We start from the raw sequence: 24,747 nt of genomic DNA, 5'->3' as shown, positions 1-24,747 counted from the left end.
TAGGTCAAATATTCTCAGCTCAGTTAAACTTTTTTTAATTTATTGTTATTTATTTTATATAGCGCCAGTGCTCAAGGGCGCTCTACACACAGTAGGAGAACAAGAAAAGCAATAACCTTAAGAAGGTACAGAAAATGGGAGACTAATAATACAAAAAATAATGACTAAAGACAAGAGAACAAGTAACAAAAGAAACTCATTCTTGTCTTTCAATAAGTGCTTATGTGCATTTAGGAGAACTAGGCAGCACACTCAGGGCTGCAAGAATGATTTAATTTAGTACTCTTATTATTAAAATATATATAATATAAAATATAACCTGTTTGTTCCTGCAGATCTTCCTGTTTGACTGTGAATGTTTCTTCAATCTTCACATCTTCACTCTCCTCTTTAATAAACGCCATCTTTATAACAGTGTGTAGATCAGTCGCTTTAGCAGGAGTTTTTCTCTGTGTTTGGACACTCTATTCTGTTTAAAATGAACAAAACAATGAACAGAAACAAAATAACTTCTCTTCAACACTTGCTTCAACAGTTTCTTTATATGAGAGTGATTGACAAAAATAAATCAGGTAAGTCCGAGCAAGAAACAATAGCCACAAACAAATGACCTGATAAAAACTAGTCCTCCATTTCTTATGTATATATATATATATATATATATATATATATATATATATATATATATATATATATATATATATATATATATATATATGAGCAATTCCATGAAAATGTCAACCTTATCATGAAAAAATAAACTTTTGACCAAAATAACAAAACCTATTTAAATTTGCTCATTAAGGTCTATATTTAATTGTAATGATGTGCTCTTGTTGAATTTTTAAGGAAATTGGTTTGTTTATCCATGAAATATGACGATTGTGCCAATGGTAAATTTCATTATAATCCAACCACATTTCGTGCTTTAGAATAAGGGATTAAAGACTCACCTTTTCCATGCTTTATGTTAACAGTAATCATTCTGCAGAAGGATTGGAGTCTGTAGTATAAATAATTATCCTTACTTTTTCATAACATTACTGCCCTTTTGATTTATGAGCTACATATTTAAGACATCACGCAGCTTCGGTCACGTGTCACGTCCGTAACGATTTAATGAAAAAGTTTATATTGTGGAATAAATATTATAACAAATAAAATGAAACTTTGTATACAAAGCCAAAATATGTCCATACTAATTATGATCGCCAACTCATCTCAGGTCTTTGCTTTAAACAACCACAATTTTGCGTTACGGACGTGACCATTTTTGAACTCCTTATTAATATAAGCCAATGACTAGCGGATATTTGTTCATTATGATGATGCATTACAATTACTGACTTACATTACATAACATCCATATGTTATATCAAGAATTGAACATTTCATTTAACTATAAACCACTTTAGTAACATTTCAGAAATAAATGTTTAATAAGAAAACAACATTTTACATATTGCCATAATTGGCGCATAATCTTGGTGTTTTTGCGATGCAGCACCTTGTTTTGAAGCACTTCTTGTTTCTTTTGTAGATAGGGTAACTGACTGTCAAATAATAGATCAAATAGTTGAGATATAATTTATGCCAAACTAGGAATGCTGATTTCGATTCATTTTGCCAACCAACAACCGCTGGTTAACCGAATATTAACCGTTAACAGATTAATATCAAAATATTATTTAATAAAAAAAATTGACGTGCCTATTTTGTCTGACACATTAAATATTGCATTTTAAAATACTGATTTAGGTTATTTTAACATGCGAACAGCATACAGAACGAGCATCTTCACGCACCTGCAGTGTTTTTTAGCAGCATAGAAAAACTGAATAAACTAACAAAAAATAAATAAATAAATAAATCCTGCTCTAGATCTTTTTCACCTAAATGACAAATTAAGATTACAAAACGAAAACATTATCTGAATCCATTTTAAGAACCGGCATAGGCTGTTTGTCCAAACGTGTTTTTTCCGTCAGTTAAATATTAGGCTACCTCAATAGATTGCTTTACGAAAAAAAAATGCATTCAATTAATGCTTCGCTGTTATAATATTACAAAACCTGTCAACATTTTTAATAGAAGTCATTAGTTTAAAAATTATATCTTAATTATGATTATGACTTAACCTATTTCCTCCGTCTTACTTGCGGTTCATGTGCGCACGCGCTGCCTATAGTGAAAGATAACAATGAACCATAAGGCTTTGAACCTATACATTTTGTAAAGTATAGGCTAAGCATATAACAATTTTGTTATTTACATGTGATACTGCATTAATTTGCATACATGTTTTATAAGCTGTAAAATGAAAGCATCAGTTTGGTGCGAAGTTATCATAAAATATTTGTCTTTGTTTAATTTGTAGATTGGGCTATTTAAAATGTATATAAGAACTATTAATAACTGTTATTTTCCAAGTGGAAAAAAGGGTGGTTTGTTGATTATAGTCTGCACTAAATCATGAATATGCCTATTTGAGTTTATGACGCGGCTCCAGGCAGCACAGACGACCAGCATCAGCGCTGGTTCGTCAACTCCTGTGTCAAACTGTGGCCAGAATATCCTTCTTTCATTTTGCTTTTTTGGCAAAAAACATCTGTAAGCACGTGTGTTTGCACGTGTTACTGTCATGTGAGTTAACAAATATGTGTTGCTCATAGAAGCCGATCACAACGAACGCGCTTCTTCATTGCAGAGACGTGAGGCGCTCCGCAATGCATTTTATGTTAACAAGAAGAAAAGAAGCACGGTGCTCTTTTGAATGTCACTATAGATAGCAACTGAATCAGCTGGTCTATTGTGCGCGAGTGTTGCTGTCAATGTTTTCATAATTGAATTTTTTAAATAACATTATGAAATTCAAGATTTGTAAAGTCATACAACTTTGGATGACTTAAAAACAGCGACCACAAGTCTCTCCGTCATCAAAAAGTTCGCCGTAGTCATCTTGACACTGCTGTCACCTCCAAGGAAACCCCGCCTCTGCTTTCGTTTGATTGAAGAATGAAAGACGCCACTGAGGTAACATGCTTTTCTTTTGGAGTGCACAAAGCGCGCAATGACAAAACGTGAGGCGCGCAAGGCGCAAAATCTATAACCTCCATGCATTTGGTCTTTTCCCACTGCTCAAGATGCGCACGCCGCGGGTCAGGCCACAGCGGAGTTTTCATTTCATGCAGAGCATAAATATGTTTTTTTATTTCATTAGTTAAATAACTATTTATAAAGATAAATTTATCAAAGCGACACAATTCATTTTCCAAGCCCTTTATCCAAAATCTAAGCACTTTCAAAGCTTGAAAATTGGCTATAGCCTACACTAAAATTGAAACATTTTCAAAGATTTCCAGCACCCGGCAAATGCGCTTGAGTGCTTATTAAAATTATTTTAATAAGAATAAGAATAAAATCTTGATATTGATCTAAGCTTTAACTACATTATATGAGTATTAAATTAGTTAGAAAATTGATAGGACCTGCAGCTGTAAATATTTAATTCAATATTTTACACAATCGGTTATAAACTATAGCCTAAAAATATAAACATTATAGTCATCCATCGTACATGCCTACAACCAATGACTATTTTTCTATGCTTGTTTAACATAGCCTACACAAAACCTTTCTAAAGTTTTAAAGTTTTCTCTCTCACCCTGGTGCGTATGAACTTTTTGCAACCTGTCCTGAAGTGACTGCCGACGAGAAAAAGAAAGCAAGCGCGAGTGGAGAAATTAAATTATTTATTCCATCAACTAACACGTTAACTAGAATAAACTAAAATAAACTGTCAAATATAATATTGCCATATCTGTGACAAAACTAGATTTTAAATATTCTCCACGTAGACACGGTCTTGCGCAACAGTCGGGCAATGATTTAATTCAGGTTTGTCTGGAAACACTAACTTTAGGAGCCTGCTATAGGCCCATTATAGCTGATTATGTTTATTATCAATTCTATATTATTCAGAGTATAAAACCACCATGTTAGCATGCAACATTGTTACCGAATTGAGTTTTGAACATTCGAACGTGCGTTAACCTTTAAACGCTAAAGTTTATTGGTTTACACACCCAACAGATATCCACAAATAGGTCTTTGGTCAAGTTTTGAAAGCATTTATCTGATTTTCATAATGTGTCAACTGTCAATTTCACAGCAGTCACGTCCGTAACGAAGACAAGTCACGTCCGTAACGATAGTTTTTCCTCAATAATGCAAAAATGAAAAACTAAATAAAATTAATTATATATGTTCCATGCAGAGCCAACCCTTATTTTTTGACTGTTATATATTTTTTTGGCTTCTGCATTTTCATTCACAGAATTTTCACAAAGTATGTCAACTCACAAAACTCATGTCTTTTTTTTGTCACGTCCGTAACGCATTCATTTTGCCGTCATTTTAAATATAAAACACCTGCATAGACTGATATTTTTTGATGCCTGAACTCCATGGTCAAGGGGTAAGAAAAATATAAACATATATTTCAATATACTGTTAACATATACCTTCTCTGAGAATATACGTTTAATTTTTTTACTGCAAATGTCACGTCCATAACGCTGGAATCAGCCATATATATATATATATATATATATATATATATATATATATATATATATATATATATATATATATATATATATATATATATATATATATATATATATAGATAGATAGAATATTGTATACTTATATTAGAATGACATTATGCTAGTAAACAAATAAAACCTTCATTAAAACACATTTCTGTTGTTCAAACAATAGCCCTCGATTACTGTTATTAAAATAGTACTTTGTTGTATAAAGGATTAAAATAATAGTCAACCGCAGGTATATAATATCGAAAGGAAAACCTGATACTTTAATCAATCGGTTTATATTTGTGTAAAGTTGTGAAACAAACCTTCCTCCAGTTGAACCGCAGCGCGGAAGCGGCGCAGCCTTATGACGTCACACAACACGCCAAAATAAAAGTCTTTTTTGTTCAGCTTTTTTGCCACTTACTGTTGCAGTCAGGACATGATAAATTTCACACTCCTTTTCACATCTCACATAACATATCTGCTCTCTCTCTTTCAAATACATAGACATTCAGTATTTGAAGTTGATCAAAACTTTTAATCCAAACATTTTTACACAATTTTGAAAAACTTGTTTAATCTACTAAGTATAAGTGTTTTTTTTTATTATTGTTGCAAAATGTTTACATCACAAAACGGAACAATCAACATCGCAAGGCATATTTACCATTACAAATATATAAAATAAATTAAAATTGTTACAACTGCAACAAGGAGCAAGGAGCAGTACAAAAGATCTACATCAAAGGACAAACAAAATATTCTAACAATAAATATTATGAAAATGAAGTACAGAGAGCTTCAGTTATTTTACTTTGGTTTCTGAAATATTTGAGGCTTTGAGCCAATTTCTTTACCTCAGAAAGAAAACATCTAAAAGAGGGTCTGCACTTTTTCCACTTACAGCAATAAATTTGATATTTACCCATTAGTAAAATAAAGTTCACAACATCAGAGAAAGAACAATGTAAATCAGCTTTGTAAAATAAAATATCTTTTAGAACAATAGGGGGGACTGAAATCATCTTTAATGAAAGCCAAGTATGGATGTCAAACCAGAATTTAAAAGTAAATTCACAAGAAAAACATAAGTGACCGAGTGTTTCTGGAGCAGAAGCTACACTTGTCAACATCAAAGTTAATGGTATACCCTGATTAAAATTATGTAACGAGTTTCCTTAACCTCAGGTGCTACAGGATATTTAAGAGAAAAGGTAAAAGCTTTGTCCTCTACTAAGGATTTAACAACTCCTAGATGATAACACCTAAATTCACCCATTATAAGGCATGTTGTAAATAAGCTTGTTGTTATATTTACTATCAAAAATATCAACACTGATATTTTTAAAGACGGAAGAAAAGTTACAAGTGTACAAGGGGATCAAAATAATTACTTTGAATTAACCTAAACAAAGCAATAGGTGTTTAGCCTCACAAATTTCAATATAACCTTTATCTGTGATTTTAACTCTATATTTATTTAATAATCTGTTATGAGATATTAGCAGTCCATTTTTGTCTAACAAATCATTAATAAATATAATGCCTTTATTGTACCAGTCACTTTTAAACAATGATTTTCTGTTAATATTAACAGCCCTTTTATTCCAAAGAGTGTATTTATGAGGGGAAAATTATGGGTAAATATAATTTTCCAAAAAAATAGTACTTGCTTATAAAAATTAGACAGCTTCAAAGGAAGTTTTGAACAATCATAATCATATCTTAATACAAATTCAAGGCCACCATTTTTTTAAACAAATTATTTGGGATATGATGCCATATTAAATAAGGTTTAGCTAAACACTCCTTCAATCATTTAACTCTAAAAGTGCCATGAAGACATTCAAAATCAATTGCTTTTAAACCTCTATATTCATACTCTTTGACCATATGATTCTTACGTAAATGTGATTTTTTTTTTCCAAATAAATTTAAATAATATTGAATTTATAGATTTAACTATTTTTTGGAGGAGTATATAAAGGATAGGTTAAATATATAATTTTAAATAATCCCAGTCAAAAGAATTTTACCCAATATGGAAAGGTCTCTAGCTAGTGTTGTGGAAAGTTGCGCTGGATCTCGACAAACATCTTCTAAGTTTCAAAAAAGAGGCTGAGGTCTTCGAAGTTCTCAAGTTGAAGCAGTTTATTGTTACAGCAGAGTTGGTCGATCGATCTCTCTCCTCCCAATGTTCAAAAACTCACAGTTTATATAGTTTTTTCCCATAGTCATCATGACATGTCGTATAGCATCACGCAATTTCCCGGCTCCAATAGTATCCTAGCTTTTTAATTAATGGCTCTATGTTTTTCTGTTTTTACATATCTTAAGGTCATATAGCATGTGCTTACAATCATGTGTTTGCACATGATCATGTTGATCCATACTTTCTAAATGATTCTCCTTATGTATGCTATTTTGTCGAGGGTTGTTTTTGTCTTGGTCAATACATACTTTTGTCTAAATGTATTGCATATGCGGTCTGAATGTTCTCACTTCACCGCATAACCTGCCATGTCTCAAGGCCGTAAGGCCCTCAATTATAAGGCCCTGCATGCCTGTGTGTTTTCCTCTGCATTTTAATAGTAATCTATATTTTAATAGTGGCAGATTATATAGTGATTACATAATAAAAGTATATGTAAAATTTCTATATGCATCAGAAATTCTCCTATACTAGCCAATGATTTAGGGATTTTTCCAATCCTTTCCATTTTAATATTAACATTTGCACATTCTCTATTAACATAATTTTGAAGATGGTAACTCCCAAGTATTTAACTTCCTCTTTTACTAGAATACCCACTAATTCTCTTAAAGTACAATTCTGAATAGTTAATATTCCACATTTTCTTAGATTTAAGGGGAATTCAGAAGCTTTAGGAAACAGAAATTTTGTCAAGAGTAAAGAGAGCAACTCCATATTTTTAAAAATAATAGAGTGTCATCAGCAAACTGACTTAAACTAAAAGTCCTACCAAGTATATCAATACCTAAAGTGTACTCTGAATTTTTAAAATATAATGACATTAGTTCAACAGCTATATTAAAAAGTAAAGGTGAGATGGAACATCCTTGATGGATTAATCTTTTTAAGTGTACTCTAGAAGATTAGGGATTTACTACTGAATATATCAGTATAGAACATGGAAATTACCCTACAAAAGCTCGGACCAAACCCAAAAGTTTCTAAAGACTTTCTAAAGACAAAAAAAGCATGCTGAAGGGTATCAAATACCTTGAAAAAGTCTAAAAATAGAAATAAACTTGTCTGAGGAATTAAATACCTATAATCGAGCATATCAACTATCAGTCTGAATACTTCTCCCTTTAATGAAAGCTGATTGTGTTTACTAAGTATCTTGCCTACACCTTTTTTTGAGTCTATTAGCAAATAGATGAGAAAGCAATTTAAAATCATTGAACAAAAGAGTTATGGGTCTCCAATTGTCTAAAAATAATTTGTCTTTGCTTGGCTTTGGAACTAAAATGATTAAATTCTGCTTCATAGAAGTTGATAGTTCTGCTTTGTCTTTAATTTCCTTAAGTGCTTCAAAAACTAAAAATCTTATCTCTGGCCAAAAATGTTAATAAAACTCAACTGTAATTCCGTGTATGCCTGGGATTTTCCATTGGACATTTTAGAAATAGCAACATCAAGTTCAGAAATAACAATGTCAGATTCCATCATTTCACGGAAGCTGTCATAATAAGAACTTTATCTTTTAAAAAGGAAAAGAAAAAGTCACAATCACTCTCATTAAATTTTGATTTATATAATAACATGAATAGATGTGATCATCAATCAAAGTTTTCTCTTCACTTACATTGTTATTTATGCTACGTTTATTAATAGTTTTTGAAGCTTGCCTATGCTTTACTAAATTAAAAAAGTATGAAGAATTTTTCTCCCCCTCCTCTATCCATTTCACTCTAGATTGTAAAGCTCCTTTAGCTTTCTCTGTATAATAGTAATCCAACTCTGATGGCAAAATACGAAGTTCATTTTGTTTTATATCTCCAAGAAAATCTTTATCACCAAGGTCATTTAATCTAGATAAAACTGTTAACTGTCTTTTTTTCCTAACAGAGGAAAACAATAGCTCATTACAGCAGATCAAGCCATTTTTTAACTCGATTTATTTTCAATTTGAGTAAAGCATGTGGCAAAAGAAAAAGAAAACCAAACAGCAAATAGGGAGAAAAGCATTTGCCAAATGCTTATTTAAAAAGCTGTTTAAAATGTGTTTTGTGATTTATTAATACAATTTTTACTGTTTGATAAATCAGCCTTTAAAACATGGATTAAATAATAATACAGTAATAAAAGTGTCTATTTATTTATACATTTTAAATGTTTTTGTTTTATTGCTTAATTAAATTACTTTTAAAAACACAATTTAAGCATATCTATTTATTTGTCCATTAAAATTGTGATTTATTTATGTACATTTTTATGCTGGTCGAAGCAGTGGCGCAGTAGGTAGTGCTGTCCCCTCACAGAAAGAAGGTCGCTGGTTCGAGCCTCGGTTCAGTTGGCGTTTCTGTGTGGAGTTTGCATGTTCTCCCTGCATTCGCGTGGGTTTAATCCGAGTGCTCCGGTTTCCCCCACAGTCCAAAGACATGCGGTACAGGTGAATTGGATAGGCTAAATTGTCCATAGTGTATAAGTGTGTGTGTAAATGTGTGTGTGTGGATGTTTCCCAGAGATGGGTTGCAGCTGGAAGGGCATCCGCTGTGTAAAAACTTGCTGGATAAGTTGGCGGTTCATTCCGCTGTGGTGACCCCGGATTAATATAGGGACTAAGCTGACAAGAAAATGAAGACATTTTTATGCTTCAATAATTAAGTTGATCATTTGAGTCTTTGTTTTTCTAACTAGCACTCTTGTACGGTGGCCGGGAAGTGCAAAACAACATTACAAAGTTTGAAACACCTTTACAAAGCTCGAGACAAATTTACATTTTAAAAAACATCTTTACTTATCATCAGACACAATTACATAGGAAAAACAATTTTACCAAGGACGAAACAAATTTACATTTTAGAAAACAAATTAACATGACGCAAAACACTGAACAAATTTACAATTACAGATTCCCTTTGGAAAGGGAATGTACCACACCCCGGAAGTGACGTAGAATGTACCACACACTGGTAGTGAACCGGAATGTAACACACACACTGGAAAATATTAACAATATCCAGCTTGTGTGTGACTTCGTTGACAGGTTTCCACAAGTCTACAACTATAAAAATCACGGTTTGACTAACTGTGATAAAACATATTAGAGCTATTCTAAGAAAATATCAGCGTGAGAGTGCATAGAAACATGTAAATGCAAGTACATGGAAACAATTCAAGCACGGCACATGTTGACTGATAAGATACCAAAACCGATTTCAGAACCTTTTGACTTGGGTTCGAATCCAGTTGATGTCAATTATAATTATTTCTTTAAATCAATTTTGGTTAATGCTGTTCTGCCACACAAATATTAAATCAACAATGATACAATGACACCAAGTAATAAGAATCTTTATTTGGTATGGGCATGTTACTGTGAAAAAGTGACGAATCTGCCAATCTGCAAACATGCATAGTTTACACAAGTGAAAGGGAGCCTCAGTTAACACGGACACCAGTTAAACCATAACACAGGCTTCCTTCAGTTTACTGTTAAGAGTCCTCAAGCAGAGGTTTACGCTGTGTAACTTGTTCAAATAGATTATAATCACATTTGATTTTTTCACTTGAAATGACAATCTTTTTGCTAAATTAAAATTATTCAACCCATTCTTTAAACAGGGTTTTGCTTGTCACCCTAAAGAGTTTAAAACAATAATTAATATTATCCCTAAAAACATCACAGTATTGATCAGAGGTTTTCTTTCACACTATTCTGTAATGTTCTCTCTTCCATCTTTATTTTTTAGAGATCCAAAATGTAATAATAAGTTTTAAAGGAATATTCTTATTCAAAGGCTTCATCCTAATCAGCTCAGACCTCATTTATTTTTAAAGATTTTAATTCACAGGAATTAAATTCAATTCTCCCCAAAATTAAAGAACTTCAGTTTAAATGATTAATGATGTGTATCCATCAAAAGAATTCCTGAGACTAAAAGTTGATAATAAGGAGAACTTGTCAATTTTGTGAAAGTCATATTGAAAACACTGAGCATGTTTTCTATAATTGCATATATTCATGTCTCATGTCAATATCCATGTAAACCCTTTTTGCAGTAAACAAGTTAAATTTAATGTGACTAAAGAAAATTGTACACAGCATTAAGTAGTTAATAACCGTTTATGCTTTGCAAAAAATTCTTCATTCATAAATATATAAATTTATAAATGTTGGTTTTTAAACCTTTTAAAGGGTGACAATGAGATTTATAGACCCATACTAGTTTAAAAAAAACTATCATTTTTCAGTTTTATTTTGCCCACCTAACATTGCTGTTAGTAATAGTAGTCACACACACACATATGTGTGTGTATATATATATATATATATATATATATATATATATATATATATATATATATATATATATATATATATATATATATACATGTGTGTGTGACTACTATTACTAACAGCAATGTTAGGTGGGAAACCCAGTATCAGATTACTGAAGCACTTCAGCTATCTGTTCATTCAAATTATATATATATATATATATATATATATATATATATATATATATATATATATATATATATATAAATATATATATATATATATATATATATATATATATATATATATATATATATATATATATATATATATATAGAATTTGAATAAACGGATAGCTGAAGTGCTTCAGTAGTCTCTGTTGAGTACTGGAATTAGCATGTAAGCTAACAAATCACTCATATTCTCATTCACAATAGAGATACTGGGCTTCCCATACACAGATTTATTTTAGTAATGTGGGAGTTTTCACATGAACATCTCTTCAAAGGTAACCAGTTGTTTACAGAAAGTTTAATTGTCTTCATGAGGAAAACTTTTTTATTTTCTAAAATCAGTCCATCAAAATAAATGTGTTGTGTTTTGAAACCAAAGTCTTCATTTGTTACCCACAACTCATCAAGATTTGATCAAGTCAAAATCTCATAATCTGACACAAATCTGATCTGTGGTAACTGGCAAATGGCATTGTGTAGTCTGAACAGGGCTTTATGGAGTCTGCATCAGTCTCTCACTGTCACTGCAAGTTCACACCGGCCAACTTTTATTCACCAACAAGTTTTGTGAAACTGCAGACAAAAGCCCAAAATTGGAGGCAAATCTGTTTGTTCAAGGGAGTAAAAATCAAACAGTGTGAACGATCAAAAACACAATCTAAGGGTGTAGGACAGTTTTCTCTGCATCTCCCCAAACATTTTCTCCTCCCTAATCTTTCTAATTCTCTTTTCAGAGCCGATCATTTGATTGCAGTGTGCAATGTGCACAAATTTGGTTCTCAGTTCATAATAACTTGAAACACATATAGAGTTATTTTGCTTCATTGCAGCCCTGTAGAAACTCTCACAATCTGGTACATCTTCACCCCTCTTCAGTTATTGTGTTTAAATCTTCAGGTTCAAAGGGTTTCATTCCAGTAACTTGAGATGTATTCAAGAGTTTACACTTGTCCCGAGATGCTATCCCGGGAAAGCCTTAAGCTCCGCTGGACAAGGCCTCATTTTTTCTCTCCATTGTGAAGCTTCATGTGATTGATGAGGCTTCTTTTATGTTTAAAGACATTTCCACACTCACTGCATCGAAAACGCTCTCCTAAGTGAGTCTTCATGTGTTGCTTAATGGAGTCTTTGCACTCTTTCCACAATGATCACATGTGGTTCCAGTGTGACCATTCATGTGGTTCATGAGGCTAGCTTTGGTTGTGAAGCTCTTTCCACAATGAGCACATGCAAACGGCTTCTGTCCGGTGTGACTTATCATGTGGTGTTTGAGTGAGCCTGTATGTGGGAAACTTTTACCACACTCTGTGCATGTGTAAGGTTTCTCTCCAGTGTGAATCCTCATGTGGATGGTAAGGTTTTGTTTTTGAGAAAAACATTTCCTACACTGTGTGCAAATAAAGCTTCTCTCTCCATTGTGAGTTCTCATGTGGGTTTCAAGATTGCCATTTTGCTTACAACTCTTTCCACACTGAGGGCAAGAGTAGAGCCTCTCCCCAGAGTGAATTCTTCTGTGCACTGCCAAGTTTCCTGTAGAATAGAAGCTTTTTCCACACTGTTGGCATGTGTACGGCCTCTCTCCAGTGTGAATTCTCATGTGCACTGTTAAGTTTCCTGTATTATAGAAGCTTTTTTTCCACACTGTTTGCAGGTGTAAGGTTTCTTTCTAGTGTGAACATCAAGGTTTGGCTTTTGACAGAAACTCTTTCTACTCTGTTTACAGCTGTAATTACACCTAGACTTGGATTTCCGAGATCTTCCACGTGATAAAGTCTTTTTAGTGAGTGTGGGTTTTTCATCAGTCGTTATTTCTTGTTGTTTCTCTTCCATTTCATTCCATTGATGTGTCTCTTCTTTCAGCACTATCAGGTCTTCAAAAAAGAACAAAAAAGTGAACTTTAGTATAAAGGCTTGAAGTGGCAAGCATGAAATGGATGTTTACCCTAAATATGAAAATGAGCTTACCATTTACTCTCCATCATGTGGTTTTAAACATTTCCTGTCTTCTGGAACACAAAGTAAGCCAGCATTTTTATCACTATACCTTATTTAGTGAAGGAAAGTAAATGGTGAGGCTATTTTCATTTCTGTGTCAGAAAGTCATACCAACACTGACTCACATAATCAACGCATCTCTTGACTCTGGTTTATTCCCCACTGTATTACTACTGTAATTGTGAATCTTTACTGTTCCTGTTTCAATAGGGTGCTCTTGCTAAAAGGAGCAATGGCAGAGAGAGACTTCCAGTGCAGACTTTAAGATGCTGCAATCTAATCGTGAGAAAGACACTTGCTCCTGAGCAGATTCGAGCTTGGGGATGTGTTGCTGTCACACCAACGAGTCTGCCATGAGTTCCAAAGAACACATTATACTGACTAGTTGCCAACTTAAATGTACTCTCTCACTTCCAGCGTTCACTGAGAATGCACACACACTCAAGCAGTTTGGCCTTGTTTAAAACCACATCTGGCAGTGGTGGGATTCAAACCCACACCGCCGAAGAGACTGGAGCCTAAATCCAGCACATTAGCACCTCGGCCACGCTACCCTAGATGTATCCATGCAGTGGTCCCTTTTCTGCCTAATTTTACGGAAGCAGAACAGCAGAGAAGACGCAGAGCTTCCTAGTGAAGCCTTTCAACTTTGGCCAAGGAGTCTACATTTGGATGTGAGTGGAAGCATGCAGTATCTCTTTGCAAGTCTGTTTGCTCAAGCAGAGAGGTCATTCTCAAGCATCCTAAAAGGACTGCCTGGCAGCAGTGGGATTCGAACCCACGCCCCGAAGAGACTGGAGCCTTAATCCAGCGCCTTAGACAGCTTGGCCACGCTACCTTACAAAGCTGCTTTACCTGAGCAGTTTCGACACCAACTTGTTTCAAGTAGCGCAACAGCTCTGGGAAATCAGTTCAATTTAGCCATGCCTAGCTGGAGCTCCTCCACAAAGAAAGAGACCTCCTTAATACCAGCTTAGGAAGCACTCCCACCTTCCTGTCAACCACAGTTCTGTCTCTATTTGAGCACACCTCAAGGCATTTAAAGTCTTCTCCTTACGGCAGCCAGCTGCGATGCATTTAAGCACCTAATTACAAGGTAACTGTTATTTTACAAAAGAGTGAAAGTTACTGATTCCATCACAGCAGACCCCACATTGTTGTTGTTATTATATTCAAATCCAGTTATAGAGTATTACTACTCTAATTGTGAATCTTTACTGTTCCTGTTTCAATAGGGTGCTCTTGCTAAAAGGAGCAATGGCAGAGAGAGACTTCCAGTGCAGACTTTGTTAAGATGCTGCACTCTAATCGTGGGAAAGACACTTGCTCCTGAGCAGATTCGAGCTTGGGGATGTGTTGCTCTCACACCAACGAGTCTGCCGTGAGTTTCAAAGAACACATTATACTGACTAGTTGATGACTTAAATTTACTCTCTTACTTCCAGCGTTCACTGCGAACGCTCACACACTCAAGCAGTTTGGCCGTGTTTAAAACCACATCTGGCAGCGGTGGGATTTGAACCCACGCCCCGAAGAGACTGGAGCCTTAATCCAGCACCTTAGACCCCTCGGCCATGCTACCCTCGATGAATTCATGCAGTGGTCCCTTTTCTGCCCAATTTTACGGAAGCAGAACAGCAGAGAGGACGCAGAGCTTCCTGATGAAGCCCTTCAACTTTGGCCAAGGAGTCTACATTTGGATGTGAGCGGAAGCATGCAGTATCTCTTCGCAAGTCTGTTTGCTCAAGCAGAGAGGTCATTCTCAAGCATCCTAAAAGGACTGCCTGGCAGCGGTGGGATTCGAACCCACACCCCCGAAGAGACTGGAGCCTTAATCCAGCGCCTTAGAGACCGCTCGGCCACGCTACCTCACAAAGCTGCTTTCCCTGAGCAGTTTCGACACCAACTTGTTTCAAGTAGCACAACATCTCTGGGAAATCAGTTCAATTTAGCCATGCCTAGCTGGAGCTCCTCCACAAAGAAAGAGACCTCCTTAATACCAGCTTAGGAAGCACTCCCGCCTTCCTGTCAACCACAGTTCTGTCTCTATTTGAGAACACCTCAAGGCATTTAAAGTCTTCTCCTTACGGCAGCCAGCTGCGATGCATTTAAGCACCTGATTACAAGGTAACTGTTATTTCACAAAAGAGTGAAAGTTACTGATTCCATCACAGCAGACCCCACATTGTTGTTGTTATTATATTCAAATCCAGTTATAGAGTATTACTACTCTAATTGTGAATCTTTACTGTTCCTGTTTCAATAGGGTGCTCTTGCTAAAAGGAGCAATGGCAAAGAGAGACTTCCAGTGCAGACTTTGTTAAGATGCTGCAATCTAATTGTGGGAAAGACACTTGCTCCTGAGCAGATTCGAGCTTGGGGATGTGTTGCTGTCACACCGAGTCTGCCGTGAGTTTCAAAGAACACATTATACTGACTAGTTGACGACTTAAATTTACTCTCTCACTTCCAGCGTTCACTGAGAACGCTCACACACTCAAGCAGTTTGGCCGTGTTTAAAACCACATCTGGCAGCGGTGGGATTCGAACCCACGCCCCCGAAGAGACTGGAGCCTAAATCCAGCGCCTTAGACCCCTCGGTCACGCTACCCTCGATGAATTCATGCAGTGGTCCCTTTTTTGCCCAATTTTACGGAAGCAGAACAGCAGAGAGGACGCAGAGCTTCCTAGTGAAGCCCTTCAACTTTGGCCAAGGAGTCTACATTTGGATGTGAGCGGAAGCATGCAGTATCTCTTCGCAAGTCTGTTTGCTCAAGCAGAGAGGTCATTCTCAAGCATCCTAAAAGGGCTGCCTGGCAGCGGTGGGATTCAAACCCACGCCCCCGAAGAGACTGGAGCCTTAATCCAGCGCCTTAGACCGCTCGGCCACACTACCTTACAAAGCTGCTTTCCCTGAGCAGTTTCGACACCAACTTGTTTCAAGTAGCACAACAGCACTGGGAAATCAATTCAATTTAGCCATGCCTTGCTGGAGCTCCTCCACAAAGAAAAAGAGCTCCTTAATACCAGCTTAGGAAGCACTCCCACCTTCCTGTCAACCACAGTTCTGTCTCTATTTGAGCCCTACTCAAGGCATTTGAAGTCTTCTCCTAACGGCAGCCAGCTGCGATGCATTTAAACCTGATTACAAGGTAACTGTTATTTCACAAAAGAGTGAAAGTTACTGATTCCATCACAGCAGACCCCACATTGTTGTTGTTATTATATTCAAATCCAGTTATAGAGTATTACTACTCTAATTGTGAATCTTTACTGTTCCTGTTTCAATAGGGTGCTCTTGCTAAAAGGAGCAATGGCAAAGAGAGACTTCCAGTGCAGACTTTGTTAAGATGCTGCAATCTAATTGTGGGAAAGACACTTGCTCCTGAGCAGATTCGAGCTTGGGGATGTGTTGCTGTCACACCAACGAGTCTGCCGTGAGATTCAAAGAACACATTATACTGACTAGTTGCCAACTTAAATGTACTCTCTCACTTCCAGCGTTCACTGAGAATGCACACACACTCAAGCAGTTTGGCCTTGTTTAAAACCACACCTGGCAGCGGTGGGATTCGAACCCACGCCCCCAAAGAGACTGGAGCCTAAATCCAGCGCCTTAGACCCCTCGGCCACGCTACCCTCGATGAATTCATGCAGTGGTCCATTTTCTGCCCAATTTTACGGAAGCAGAACAGCAGAGAGGACGCAGAGCTTCCTAGTGAAGCCCTTCAACTTTGGCCAAGGAGTCTACATTTGGATGTGAGCGGAAGCATGCAGTATCTCTTCGCAAGTCTGTTTGCTCAAGCAGAGAGGTCATTCTCAAGCATCCTAAAAGGACTGCCTGGCAGCGGTGGGATTCGAACCCACGCCCCCGAAGAGACTGGAGCCTTAATCCAGCACCTTAGACCGCTCGGCCACGCTACCTTACAAAGCTGCTTTCCCTGAGCAGTTTCGACACCAACTTGTTTCAAGTAGCGCAACAGCTCTGGGAAATCAGTTCAATTTAGCCATGCCTAGCTGGAGCTCCTCCACAAAGAAAGAGACCTCCTTAATACCAGCTTAGGAAGCACTCCCGCCTTCCTGTCAACCACAGTTCTGTCTCTATTTGAGCACACCTCAAGGCATTTAAAGTCTTCTCCTTACGACAGCTAGCTGCGATGCATTTAAGCACCTGATTACAAGGTAACTGTTATTTCACAAAAGAGTGAAAGTTACTGATTCCATCACAGCAGACCCCACATTGTTGTTGTTATTATATTCAAATCCAGTTATAGAGTATTACTACTCTAATTGTGAATCTTTACTGTTCCTGTTTCAATAGGGTACTCTTGCTAAAAGGAGCAATGGCAAAGAGAGACTTCCAGTGCAGACTTTGTTAAGATGCTGCAATCTAATTGTGGGAAAGACACTTGCTCCTGAGCAGATTCGAGCTTGGCGATGTGTTGCTGTCACACCAACGAGTCTGCCGTGAGTTTCAAAGAACACATTATACTGACTAGTTGACGACTTAAATTTACTCTGTCACTTCCAGCGTTCACTGCGAACGCTCACACACACTCAAGCAGTTTGGCCTTGTTTAAAACCACACCTGGCAGCGGTGGGATTCGAACCCACGCCCCCGAAGAGACTGGAGTCTAAATCCAGCGCCTTAGACCCCTCGGCCACGCTACCCTCGATGAATTCATGCAGTGGTCCCTTTTCTGCCCAATTTTACCGAAGCAGAACAGCAGAGAGGACGCAGAGCTTCCTAGTGAAGCCCTTCAACTTTGGCCAAGGAGTCTACATTTGGATGTGAGCGGAAGCATGCAGTATCTCTTCGCAAGTCTGTTTGCTCAAGCAGAGAGGTCATTCTCAAGCATCCTAAAAGGACTGCCTGGCAGCGGTGGGATTCGAACCCACGACCCCGAAGAGACTGGAGCCTTAATCCAGCGCCTTAGACCGCTCGGCCACGCTACCTTACAAAGCTGCTTTCCCTGAGCAGTTTCGACACCAACTTGTTTCAAGTAGCGCAACAGCTCTGGGAAATCAGTTCAATTTAGCCATGCCTAGCTGGAGCTCCTCCACAAAGAAAGAGACCTCCTTAATACCAGCTTAGGAAGCACTCCCACCTTCCTGTCAACCACAGTTCTGTCTCTATTTGAGCCCTACTCAAGGCATTTGAAGTCTTCTCCTAACGGCAGCCAGCTGCGATGCATTTAAACCTGATTACAAGGTAACTGTTATTTCACAAAAGAGTGAAAGTTACTGATTCCATCACAGCAGACCCCACATTGTTGTTGTTATTATATTCAAATCCAGTTATAGAGTATTACTACTCTAATTGTGAATCTTTACTGTTCCTGTTTCAATAGGGTGCTCTTGCTAAAAGGAGCAATGGCAAAGAGAGACTTCCAGTGCAGACTTTGTTAAGATGCTGCAATCTAATTGTGGGAAAGACACTTGCTCCTGAGCAGATTCGAGCTTGGGGATGTGTTGCTGTCACACCAACGAGTCTGCCGTGAGATTCAAAGAACACATTATACTGACTAGTTGCCAACTTAAATGTACTCTCTCACTTCCAGCGTTCACTGAGAATGCACACACACTCAAGCAGTTTGGCCTTGTTTAAAACCACACCTGGCAGCGGTGGGATTCGAACCCACGCCCCCGAAGAGACTGGAGCCTAAATCCAGCGCCTTAGACCCCTCGGCCACGCTACCCTCGATGAATTCATGCAGTGGTCCATTTTCTGCCCAATTTTACGGAAGCAGAACAGCAGAGAGGACGCAGAGCTTCCTAGTGAAGCCCTTCAACTTTGGCCAAGGAGTCTACATTTGGATGTGAGCGGAAGCATGCAGTATCTCTTCGCAAGTCTGTTTGCTCAAGCAGAGAGGTCATTCTCAAGCATCCTAAAAGGACTGCCTGGCAGCGGTGGGATTCGAACCCACGCCCCCGAAGAGACTGGAGCCTTAATCCAGCACCTTAGACCGCTCGGCCACGCTACCTTACAAAGCTGCTTTCCCTGAGCAGTTTCGACACCAACTTGTTTCAAGTAGCGCAACAGCTCTGGGAAATCAGTTCAATTTAGCCATGCCTAGCTGGAGCTCCTCCACAAAGAAAGAGACCTCCTTAATACCAGCTTAGGAAGCACTCCCGCCTTCCTGTCAACCACAGTTCTGTCTCTATTTGAGCACACCTCAAGGCATTTAAAGTCTTCTCCTTACGACAGCCAGCTGCGATGCATTTAAGCACCTGATTACAAGGTAACTGTTATTTCACAAAAGAGTGAAAGTTACTGATTCCATCACAGCAGACCCCACATTGTTGTTGTTATTATATTCAAATCCAGTTATAGAGTATTACTACTCTAATTGTGAATCTTTACTGTTCCTGTTTCAATAGGGTGCTCTTGCTAAAAGGAGCAATGGCAAAGAGAGACTTCCAGTGCAGACTTTGTTAAGATGCTGCAATCTAATTGTGGGAAAGACACTTGCTCCTGAGCAGATTCGAGCTTGGGGATGTGTTGCTGTCACACCAACGAGTCTGCCGTGAGTTTCAAAGAACACATTATACTGACTAGTTGACGACTTAAATTTACTCTGTCACTTCCAGCGTTCACTGCGAACGCTCACACACTCAAGCAGTTTGGCCGTGTTTAAAACCACATCTGGCAGCGGTGGGATTCGAACCCACGCCCCCGAAGAGACTGGAGCCTAATTCCAGCGCCTTAGACCCCTCGGCCACGCTACCCTCGATAAATTCATGCAGTGGTCCCTTTTCTGCCCAATTTTACCGAAGCAGAACAGCAGAGAGGACGCAGAGCTTCCTAGTGAAGCCCTTCAACTTTGGCCAAGGAGTCTACATTTGGATGTGAGCGGAAGCATGCAGTATCTCTTCGCAAGTCTGTTTGCTCAAGCAGAGAGGTCATTCTCAAGCATCCTAAAAGGACTGCCTGGCAGCGGTGGGATTCGAACCCACGACCCCGAAGAGACTGGAGCCTTAATCCAGCGCCTTAGACCGCTCGGCCACGCTACCTTACAAAGCTGCTTTCCCTGAGCAGTTTCGACACCAACTTGTTTCAAGTAGCGCAACAGCTCTGGGAAATCAGTTCAATTTAGCCATGCCTAGCTGGAGCTCCTCCACAAAGAAAGAGACCTCCTTAATACCAGCTTAGGAAGCACTCCCACCTTCCTGTCAACCACAGTTCTGTCTCTATTTGAGCCCTACTCAAGGCATTTGAAGTCTTCTCCTAACGGCAGCCAGCTGCGATGCATTTAAACCTGATTACAAGGTAACTGTTATTTCACAAAAGAGTAAAAGTTACTGATTCCATCACAGCAGACCCCACATTGTTGTTGTTATTATATTCAAATCCAGTTATAGAGTATTACTACTCTAATTGTGAATCTTTACTGTTCCTGTTTCAATAGGGTGCTCTTGCTAAAAGGAGCAATGGCAAAGAGAGACTTCCAGTGCAGACTTTGTTAAGATGCTGCAATCTAATTGTGGGAAAGACACTTGCTCCTGAGCAGATTCGAGCTTGGGGATGTGTTGCTGTCACACCAACGAGTCTGCCGTGAGATTCAAAGAACACATTATACTGACTAGTTGCCAACTTAAATGTACTCTCTCACTTCCAGCGTTCACTGAGAATGCACACACACTCAAGCAGTTTGGCCTTGTTTAAAACCACACCTGGCAGCGGTGGGATTCGAACCCACGCCCCCGAAGAGACTGGAGCCTAAATCCAGCGCCTTAGACCCCTCGGCCACGCTACCCTCGATGAATTCATGCAGTGGTCCATTTTCTGCCCAATTTTGCGGAAGCAGAACAGCAGAGAGGACGCAGAGCTTCCTAGTGAAGCCCTTCAACTTTGGCCAAGGAGTCTACATTTGGATGTGAGCGGAAGCATGCAGTATCTCTTCGCAAGTCTGTTTGCTCAAGCAGAGAGGTCATTCTCAAGCATCCTAAAAGGACTGCCTGGCAGCGGTGGGATTCGAACCCACGCCCCCGAAGAGACTGGAGCCTTAATCCAGCACCTTAGACCGCTCGGCCACGCTACCTTACAAAGCTGCTTTCCCTGAGCAGTTTCGACACCAACTTGTTTCAAGTAGCGCAACAGCTCTGGGAAATCAGTTTAATTTAGCCATGCCTAGCTGGAGCTCCTCCACAAAGAAAGAGACCTCCTTAATACCAGCTTAGGAAGCACTCCCGCCTTCCTGTCAACCACAGTTCTGTCTCTATTTGAGCACACCTCAAGGCATTTAAAGTCTTCTCCTTACGACAGCCAGCTGCGATGCATTTAAGCACCTGATTACAAGGTAACTGTTATTTCACAAAAGAGTGAAAGTTACTGATTCCATCACAGCAGACCCCACATTGTTGTTGTTATTATATTCAAATCCAGTTATAGAGTATTACTACTCTAATTGTGAATCTTTACTGTTCCTGTTTCAATAGGGTGCTCTTGCTAAAAGGAGCAATGGCAAAGAGAGACTTCCAGTGCAGACTTTGTTAAGATGCTGCAATCTAATTGTGGGAAAGACACTTGCTCCTGAGCAGATTCGAGCTTGGGGATGTGTTGCTGTCACACCGAGTCTGCCGTGAGTTTCAAAGAACACATTATACTGACTAGTTGACGACTTAAATTTACTCTGTCACTTCCAGCGTTCACTGCGAACGCTCACACACTCAAGCAGTTTGGCCGTGTTTAAAACCACATCTGGCAGCGGTGGGATTCGAACCCACGCCCCCGAAGAGACTGGAGTCTAAATCCAGCGCCTTAGACCCCTCGGCCACGCTACCCTCGATGAATTCATGCAGTGGTCCCTTTTCTGCCCAATTTTACCGAAGCAGAACAGCAGAGAGGACGCAGAGCTTCCTAGTGAAGCCCTTCAACTTTGGCCAAGGAGTCTACATTTGGATGTGAGCGGAAGCATGCAGTATCTCTTCGCAAGTCTGTTTGCTCAAGCAGAGAGGTCATTCTCAAGCATCCTAAAAGGACTGCCTGGCAGCGGTGGGATTCGAACCCACGACCCCGAAGAGACTGGAGCCTTAATCCAGCGCCTTAGACCGCTCGGCCACGCTACCTTACAAAGCTGCTTTCCCTGAGCAGTTTCGACACCAACTTGTTTCAAGTAGCGCAACAGCTCTGGGAAATCAGTTCAATTTAGCCATGCCTAGCTGGAGCTCCTCCACAAAGAAAGAGACCTCCTTAATACCAGCTTAGGAAGCACTCCCACCTTCCTGTCAACCACAGTTCTGTCTCTATTTGAGCCCTACTCAAGGCATTTGAAGTCTTCTCCTAACGGCAGCCAGCTGCGATGCATTTAAACCTGATTACAAGGTAACTGTTATTTCACAAAAGAGTGAAAGTTACTGATTCCATCACAGCAGACCCCACATTGTTGTTGTTATTATATTCAAATCCAGTTATAGAGTATTACTACTCTAATTGTGAATCTTTACTGTTCCTGTTTCAATAGGGTGCTCTTGCTAAAAGGAGCAATGGCAAAGAGAGACTTCCAGTGCAGACTTTGTTAAGATGCTGCAATCTAATTGTGGGAAAGACACTTGCTCCTGAGCAGATTCGAGCTTGGGGATGTGTTGCTGTCACACCGAGTCTGCCGTGAGTTTCAAAGAACACATTATACTGACTAGTTGACGACTTAAATTTACTCTCTCACTTCCAGCGTTCACTGCGAACGCTCACACACTCAAGCAGTTTGGCCGTGTTTAAAACCACATCTGGCAGCGGTGGGATTCGAACCCACGCCCCCGAAGAGACTGGAGCCTAATTCCAGCGCCTTAGACCCCTCGGCCACGCTACCCTCGATGAATTCATGCAGTGGTCCCTTTTCTGCCCAATTTTACGGAAGCAGAACAGCAGAGAGGACGCAGAGCTTCCTAGTGAAGCCCTTCCACTTTGGCCAAGGAGTCTACATTTGGATGTGAGCGGAAGCATGCAGTATCTCTTCGCAAGTCTGTTTGCTCAAGCAGAGAGGTCATTCTCAAGCATCCTAAAAGGACAGCCTGGCAGCGGTGGGATTCGAACCCACGCCCCCGAAGAGACTGGAGCCTTAATCCAGCGCCTTAGACCACTCGGCCACGCTACCTTACAAAGCTGCTTTCCCTGAGCAGTTTCGACACCAACTTGTTTCAAGTAGCGCAACAGCTCTGGGAAATCAGTTCAATTTAGCCATGCCTAGCTGGAGCTCCTCCACAAAGAAAGAGACCTCCTTAATACCAGCTTAGGAAGCACTCCCACCTTCCTGTCAACCACAGTTCTGTCTCTATTTGAGCCCTACTCAAGGCATTTGAAGTCTTCTCCTAACGGCAGCCAGCTGCGATGCATTTAAACCTGATTACAAGGTAACTGTTATTTCACAAAAGAGTGAAAGTTACTGATTCCATCACAGCAGACCCCACATTGTTGTTGTTATTATATTCAAATCCAGTTATAGAGTATTACTACTCTAATTGTGAATCTTTACTGTTCCTGTTTCAATAGGGTGCTCTTGCTAAAAGGAGCAATGGCAAAGAGAGACTTCCAGTGCAGACTTTGTTAAGATGCTGCAATCTAATTGTGGGAAAGACACTTGCTCCTGAGCATATTCGAGCTTGGGGATGTGTTGCTGTCACACCGAGTCTGCCGTGAGTTTCAAAGAACACATTATACTGACTAGTTGACGACTTAAATTTACTCTCTCACTTCCAGCGTTCACTGCGAACGCTCACACACTCAAGCAGTTTGGCCGTGTTTAAAACCACATCTGGCAGCGGTGGGATTCGAACCCACGCCCCCGAAGAGACTGGAGCCTAAATCCAGCGCCTTAGACCCCTCGGTCACGCTACCCTCGATGAATTCATGCAGTGGTCCCTTTTCTGCCCAATTTTACGGAAGCAGAACAGCAGAGAGGACGCAGAGCTTCCTAGTGAAGCCCTTCAACTTTGGCCAAGGAGTCTACATTTGGATGTGAGCGGAAGCATGCAGTATCTCTTCGCAAGTCTGTTTGCTCAAGCAGAGAGGTCATTCTCAAGCATCCTAAAAGGGCTGCCTGGCATCGGTGGGATTCAAACCCACGCCCCCGAAGAGACTGGAGCCTTAATCCAGCGCCTTAGACCGCTCGGCCACACTACCTTACAAAGCTGCTTTCCCTGAGCAGTTTCGACACCAACTTGTTTCAAGTAGCACAACAGCACTGGGAAATCAATTCAATTTAGCCATGCCTTGCTGGAGCTCCTCCACAAAGAAAAAGAGCTCCTTAATACCAGCTTAGGAAGCACTCCCACCTTCCTGTCAACCACAGTTCTGTCTCTATTTGAGCCCTACTCAAGGCATTTGAAGTCTTCTCCTAACGGCAGCCAGCTGCGATGCATTTAAACCTGATTACAAGGTAACTGTTATTTCACAAAAGAGTGAAAGTTACTGATTCCATCACAGCAGACCCCACATTGTTGTTGTTATTA

The 24,747-nt window shown here is 39.3% G+C and overlaps 2 protein-coding genes and 18 non-coding genes across 20 annotated transcripts in view; 1 reads left to right on the top strand and 19 right to left on the bottom strand.

Moving 5' to 3' along the window:
* LOC108183709 (uncharacterized) overlaps positions 1 to 4,972 on the bottom strand; it is a 32,726-nt gene extending 27,754 nt beyond the window's left edge. Inside the window, exons 1-2 of the mRNA XM_087250316.2 lie at positions 4,922 to 4,972; positions 320 to 469 (exon numbers count right to left, since the gene is read on the bottom strand). Of these exons, the coding sequence (XP_087106442.1) occupies positions 320 to 404 (85 nt within the window). The 5' untranslated portion in view covers positions 405 to 469; positions 4,922 to 4,972. The remainder of the gene's footprint in view (positions 1 to 319; positions 470 to 4,921) is intronic.
* LOC147845203 (uncharacterized) overlaps positions 1 to 24,747 on the top strand; it is a 449,333-nt gene that overhangs the window by 210,961 nt on the left and 213,625 nt on the right. The window lies entirely within an intron of this gene.
* trnal-aag (transfer RNA leucine (anticodon AAG)) lies at positions 15,085 to 15,168 on the bottom strand. Its single transcript has one exon. It is a non-coding gene; the product is annotated as a tRNA-Leu (tRNA).
* trnal-uag (transfer RNA leucine (anticodon UAG)) lies at positions 15,829 to 15,910 on the bottom strand. The gene has a single exon. It is a non-coding gene; the product is annotated as a tRNA-Leu (tRNA).
* Positions 16,114 to 16,195, bottom strand: trnal-aag (transfer RNA leucine (anticodon AAG)). Its single transcript has one exon. It is a non-coding gene; the product is annotated as a tRNA-Leu (tRNA).
* On the bottom strand, positions 16,857 to 16,938 carry trnal-uag (transfer RNA leucine (anticodon UAG)). Its single transcript has one exon. It is a non-coding gene; the product is annotated as a tRNA-Leu (tRNA).
* On the bottom strand, positions 17,142 to 17,223 carry trnal-aag (transfer RNA leucine (anticodon AAG)). The gene has a single exon. It is a non-coding gene; the product is annotated as a tRNA-Leu (tRNA).
* Positions 17,889 to 17,970, bottom strand: trnal-uag (transfer RNA leucine (anticodon UAG)). Its single transcript has one exon. It is a non-coding gene; the product is annotated as a tRNA-Leu (tRNA).
* Positions 18,174 to 18,255, bottom strand: trnal-aag (transfer RNA leucine (anticodon AAG)). Its single transcript has one exon. It is a non-coding gene; the product is annotated as a tRNA-Leu (tRNA).
* trnal-uag (transfer RNA leucine (anticodon UAG)) lies at positions 18,917 to 18,998 on the bottom strand. The gene has a single exon. It is a non-coding gene; the product is annotated as a tRNA-Leu (tRNA).
* Positions 19,202 to 19,283, bottom strand: trnal-aag (transfer RNA leucine (anticodon AAG)). Its single transcript has one exon. It is a non-coding gene; the product is annotated as a tRNA-Leu (tRNA).
* On the bottom strand, positions 19,947 to 20,028 carry trnal-uag (transfer RNA leucine (anticodon UAG)). Its single transcript has one exon. It is a non-coding gene; the product is annotated as a tRNA-Leu (tRNA).
* Positions 20,232 to 20,313, bottom strand: trnal-aag (transfer RNA leucine (anticodon AAG)). Its single transcript has one exon. It is a non-coding gene; the product is annotated as a tRNA-Leu (tRNA).
* On the bottom strand, positions 20,975 to 21,056 carry trnal-uag (transfer RNA leucine (anticodon UAG)). The gene has a single exon. It is a non-coding gene; the product is annotated as a tRNA-Leu (tRNA).
* trnal-aag (transfer RNA leucine (anticodon AAG)) lies at positions 21,260 to 21,341 on the bottom strand. The gene has a single exon. It is a non-coding gene; the product is annotated as a tRNA-Leu (tRNA).
* trnal-uag (transfer RNA leucine (anticodon UAG)) lies at positions 22,002 to 22,083 on the bottom strand. Its single transcript has one exon. It is a non-coding gene; the product is annotated as a tRNA-Leu (tRNA).
* Positions 22,287 to 22,368, bottom strand: trnal-aag (transfer RNA leucine (anticodon AAG)). The gene has a single exon. It is a non-coding gene; the product is annotated as a tRNA-Leu (tRNA).
* On the bottom strand, positions 23,027 to 23,108 carry trnal-uag (transfer RNA leucine (anticodon UAG)). The gene has a single exon. It is a non-coding gene; the product is annotated as a tRNA-Leu (tRNA).
* On the bottom strand, positions 23,312 to 23,393 carry trnal-aag (transfer RNA leucine (anticodon AAG)). The gene has a single exon. It is a non-coding gene; the product is annotated as a tRNA-Leu (tRNA).
* On the bottom strand, positions 24,052 to 24,133 carry trnal-uag (transfer RNA leucine (anticodon UAG)). The gene has a single exon. It is a non-coding gene; the product is annotated as a tRNA-Leu (tRNA).

Source organism: Danio rerio, chromosome 4 (genome assembly GCF_052040795.2).
Source record: "Danio rerio strain M-AB ecotype USA chromosome 4, GRCz13ab, whole genome shotgun sequence".
NCBI lineage: Eukaryota > Metazoa > Chordata > Actinopteri > Cypriniformes > Danionidae > Danio > Danio rerio.
This window is presented reverse-complemented; position numbering and strand designations above follow the sequence as displayed.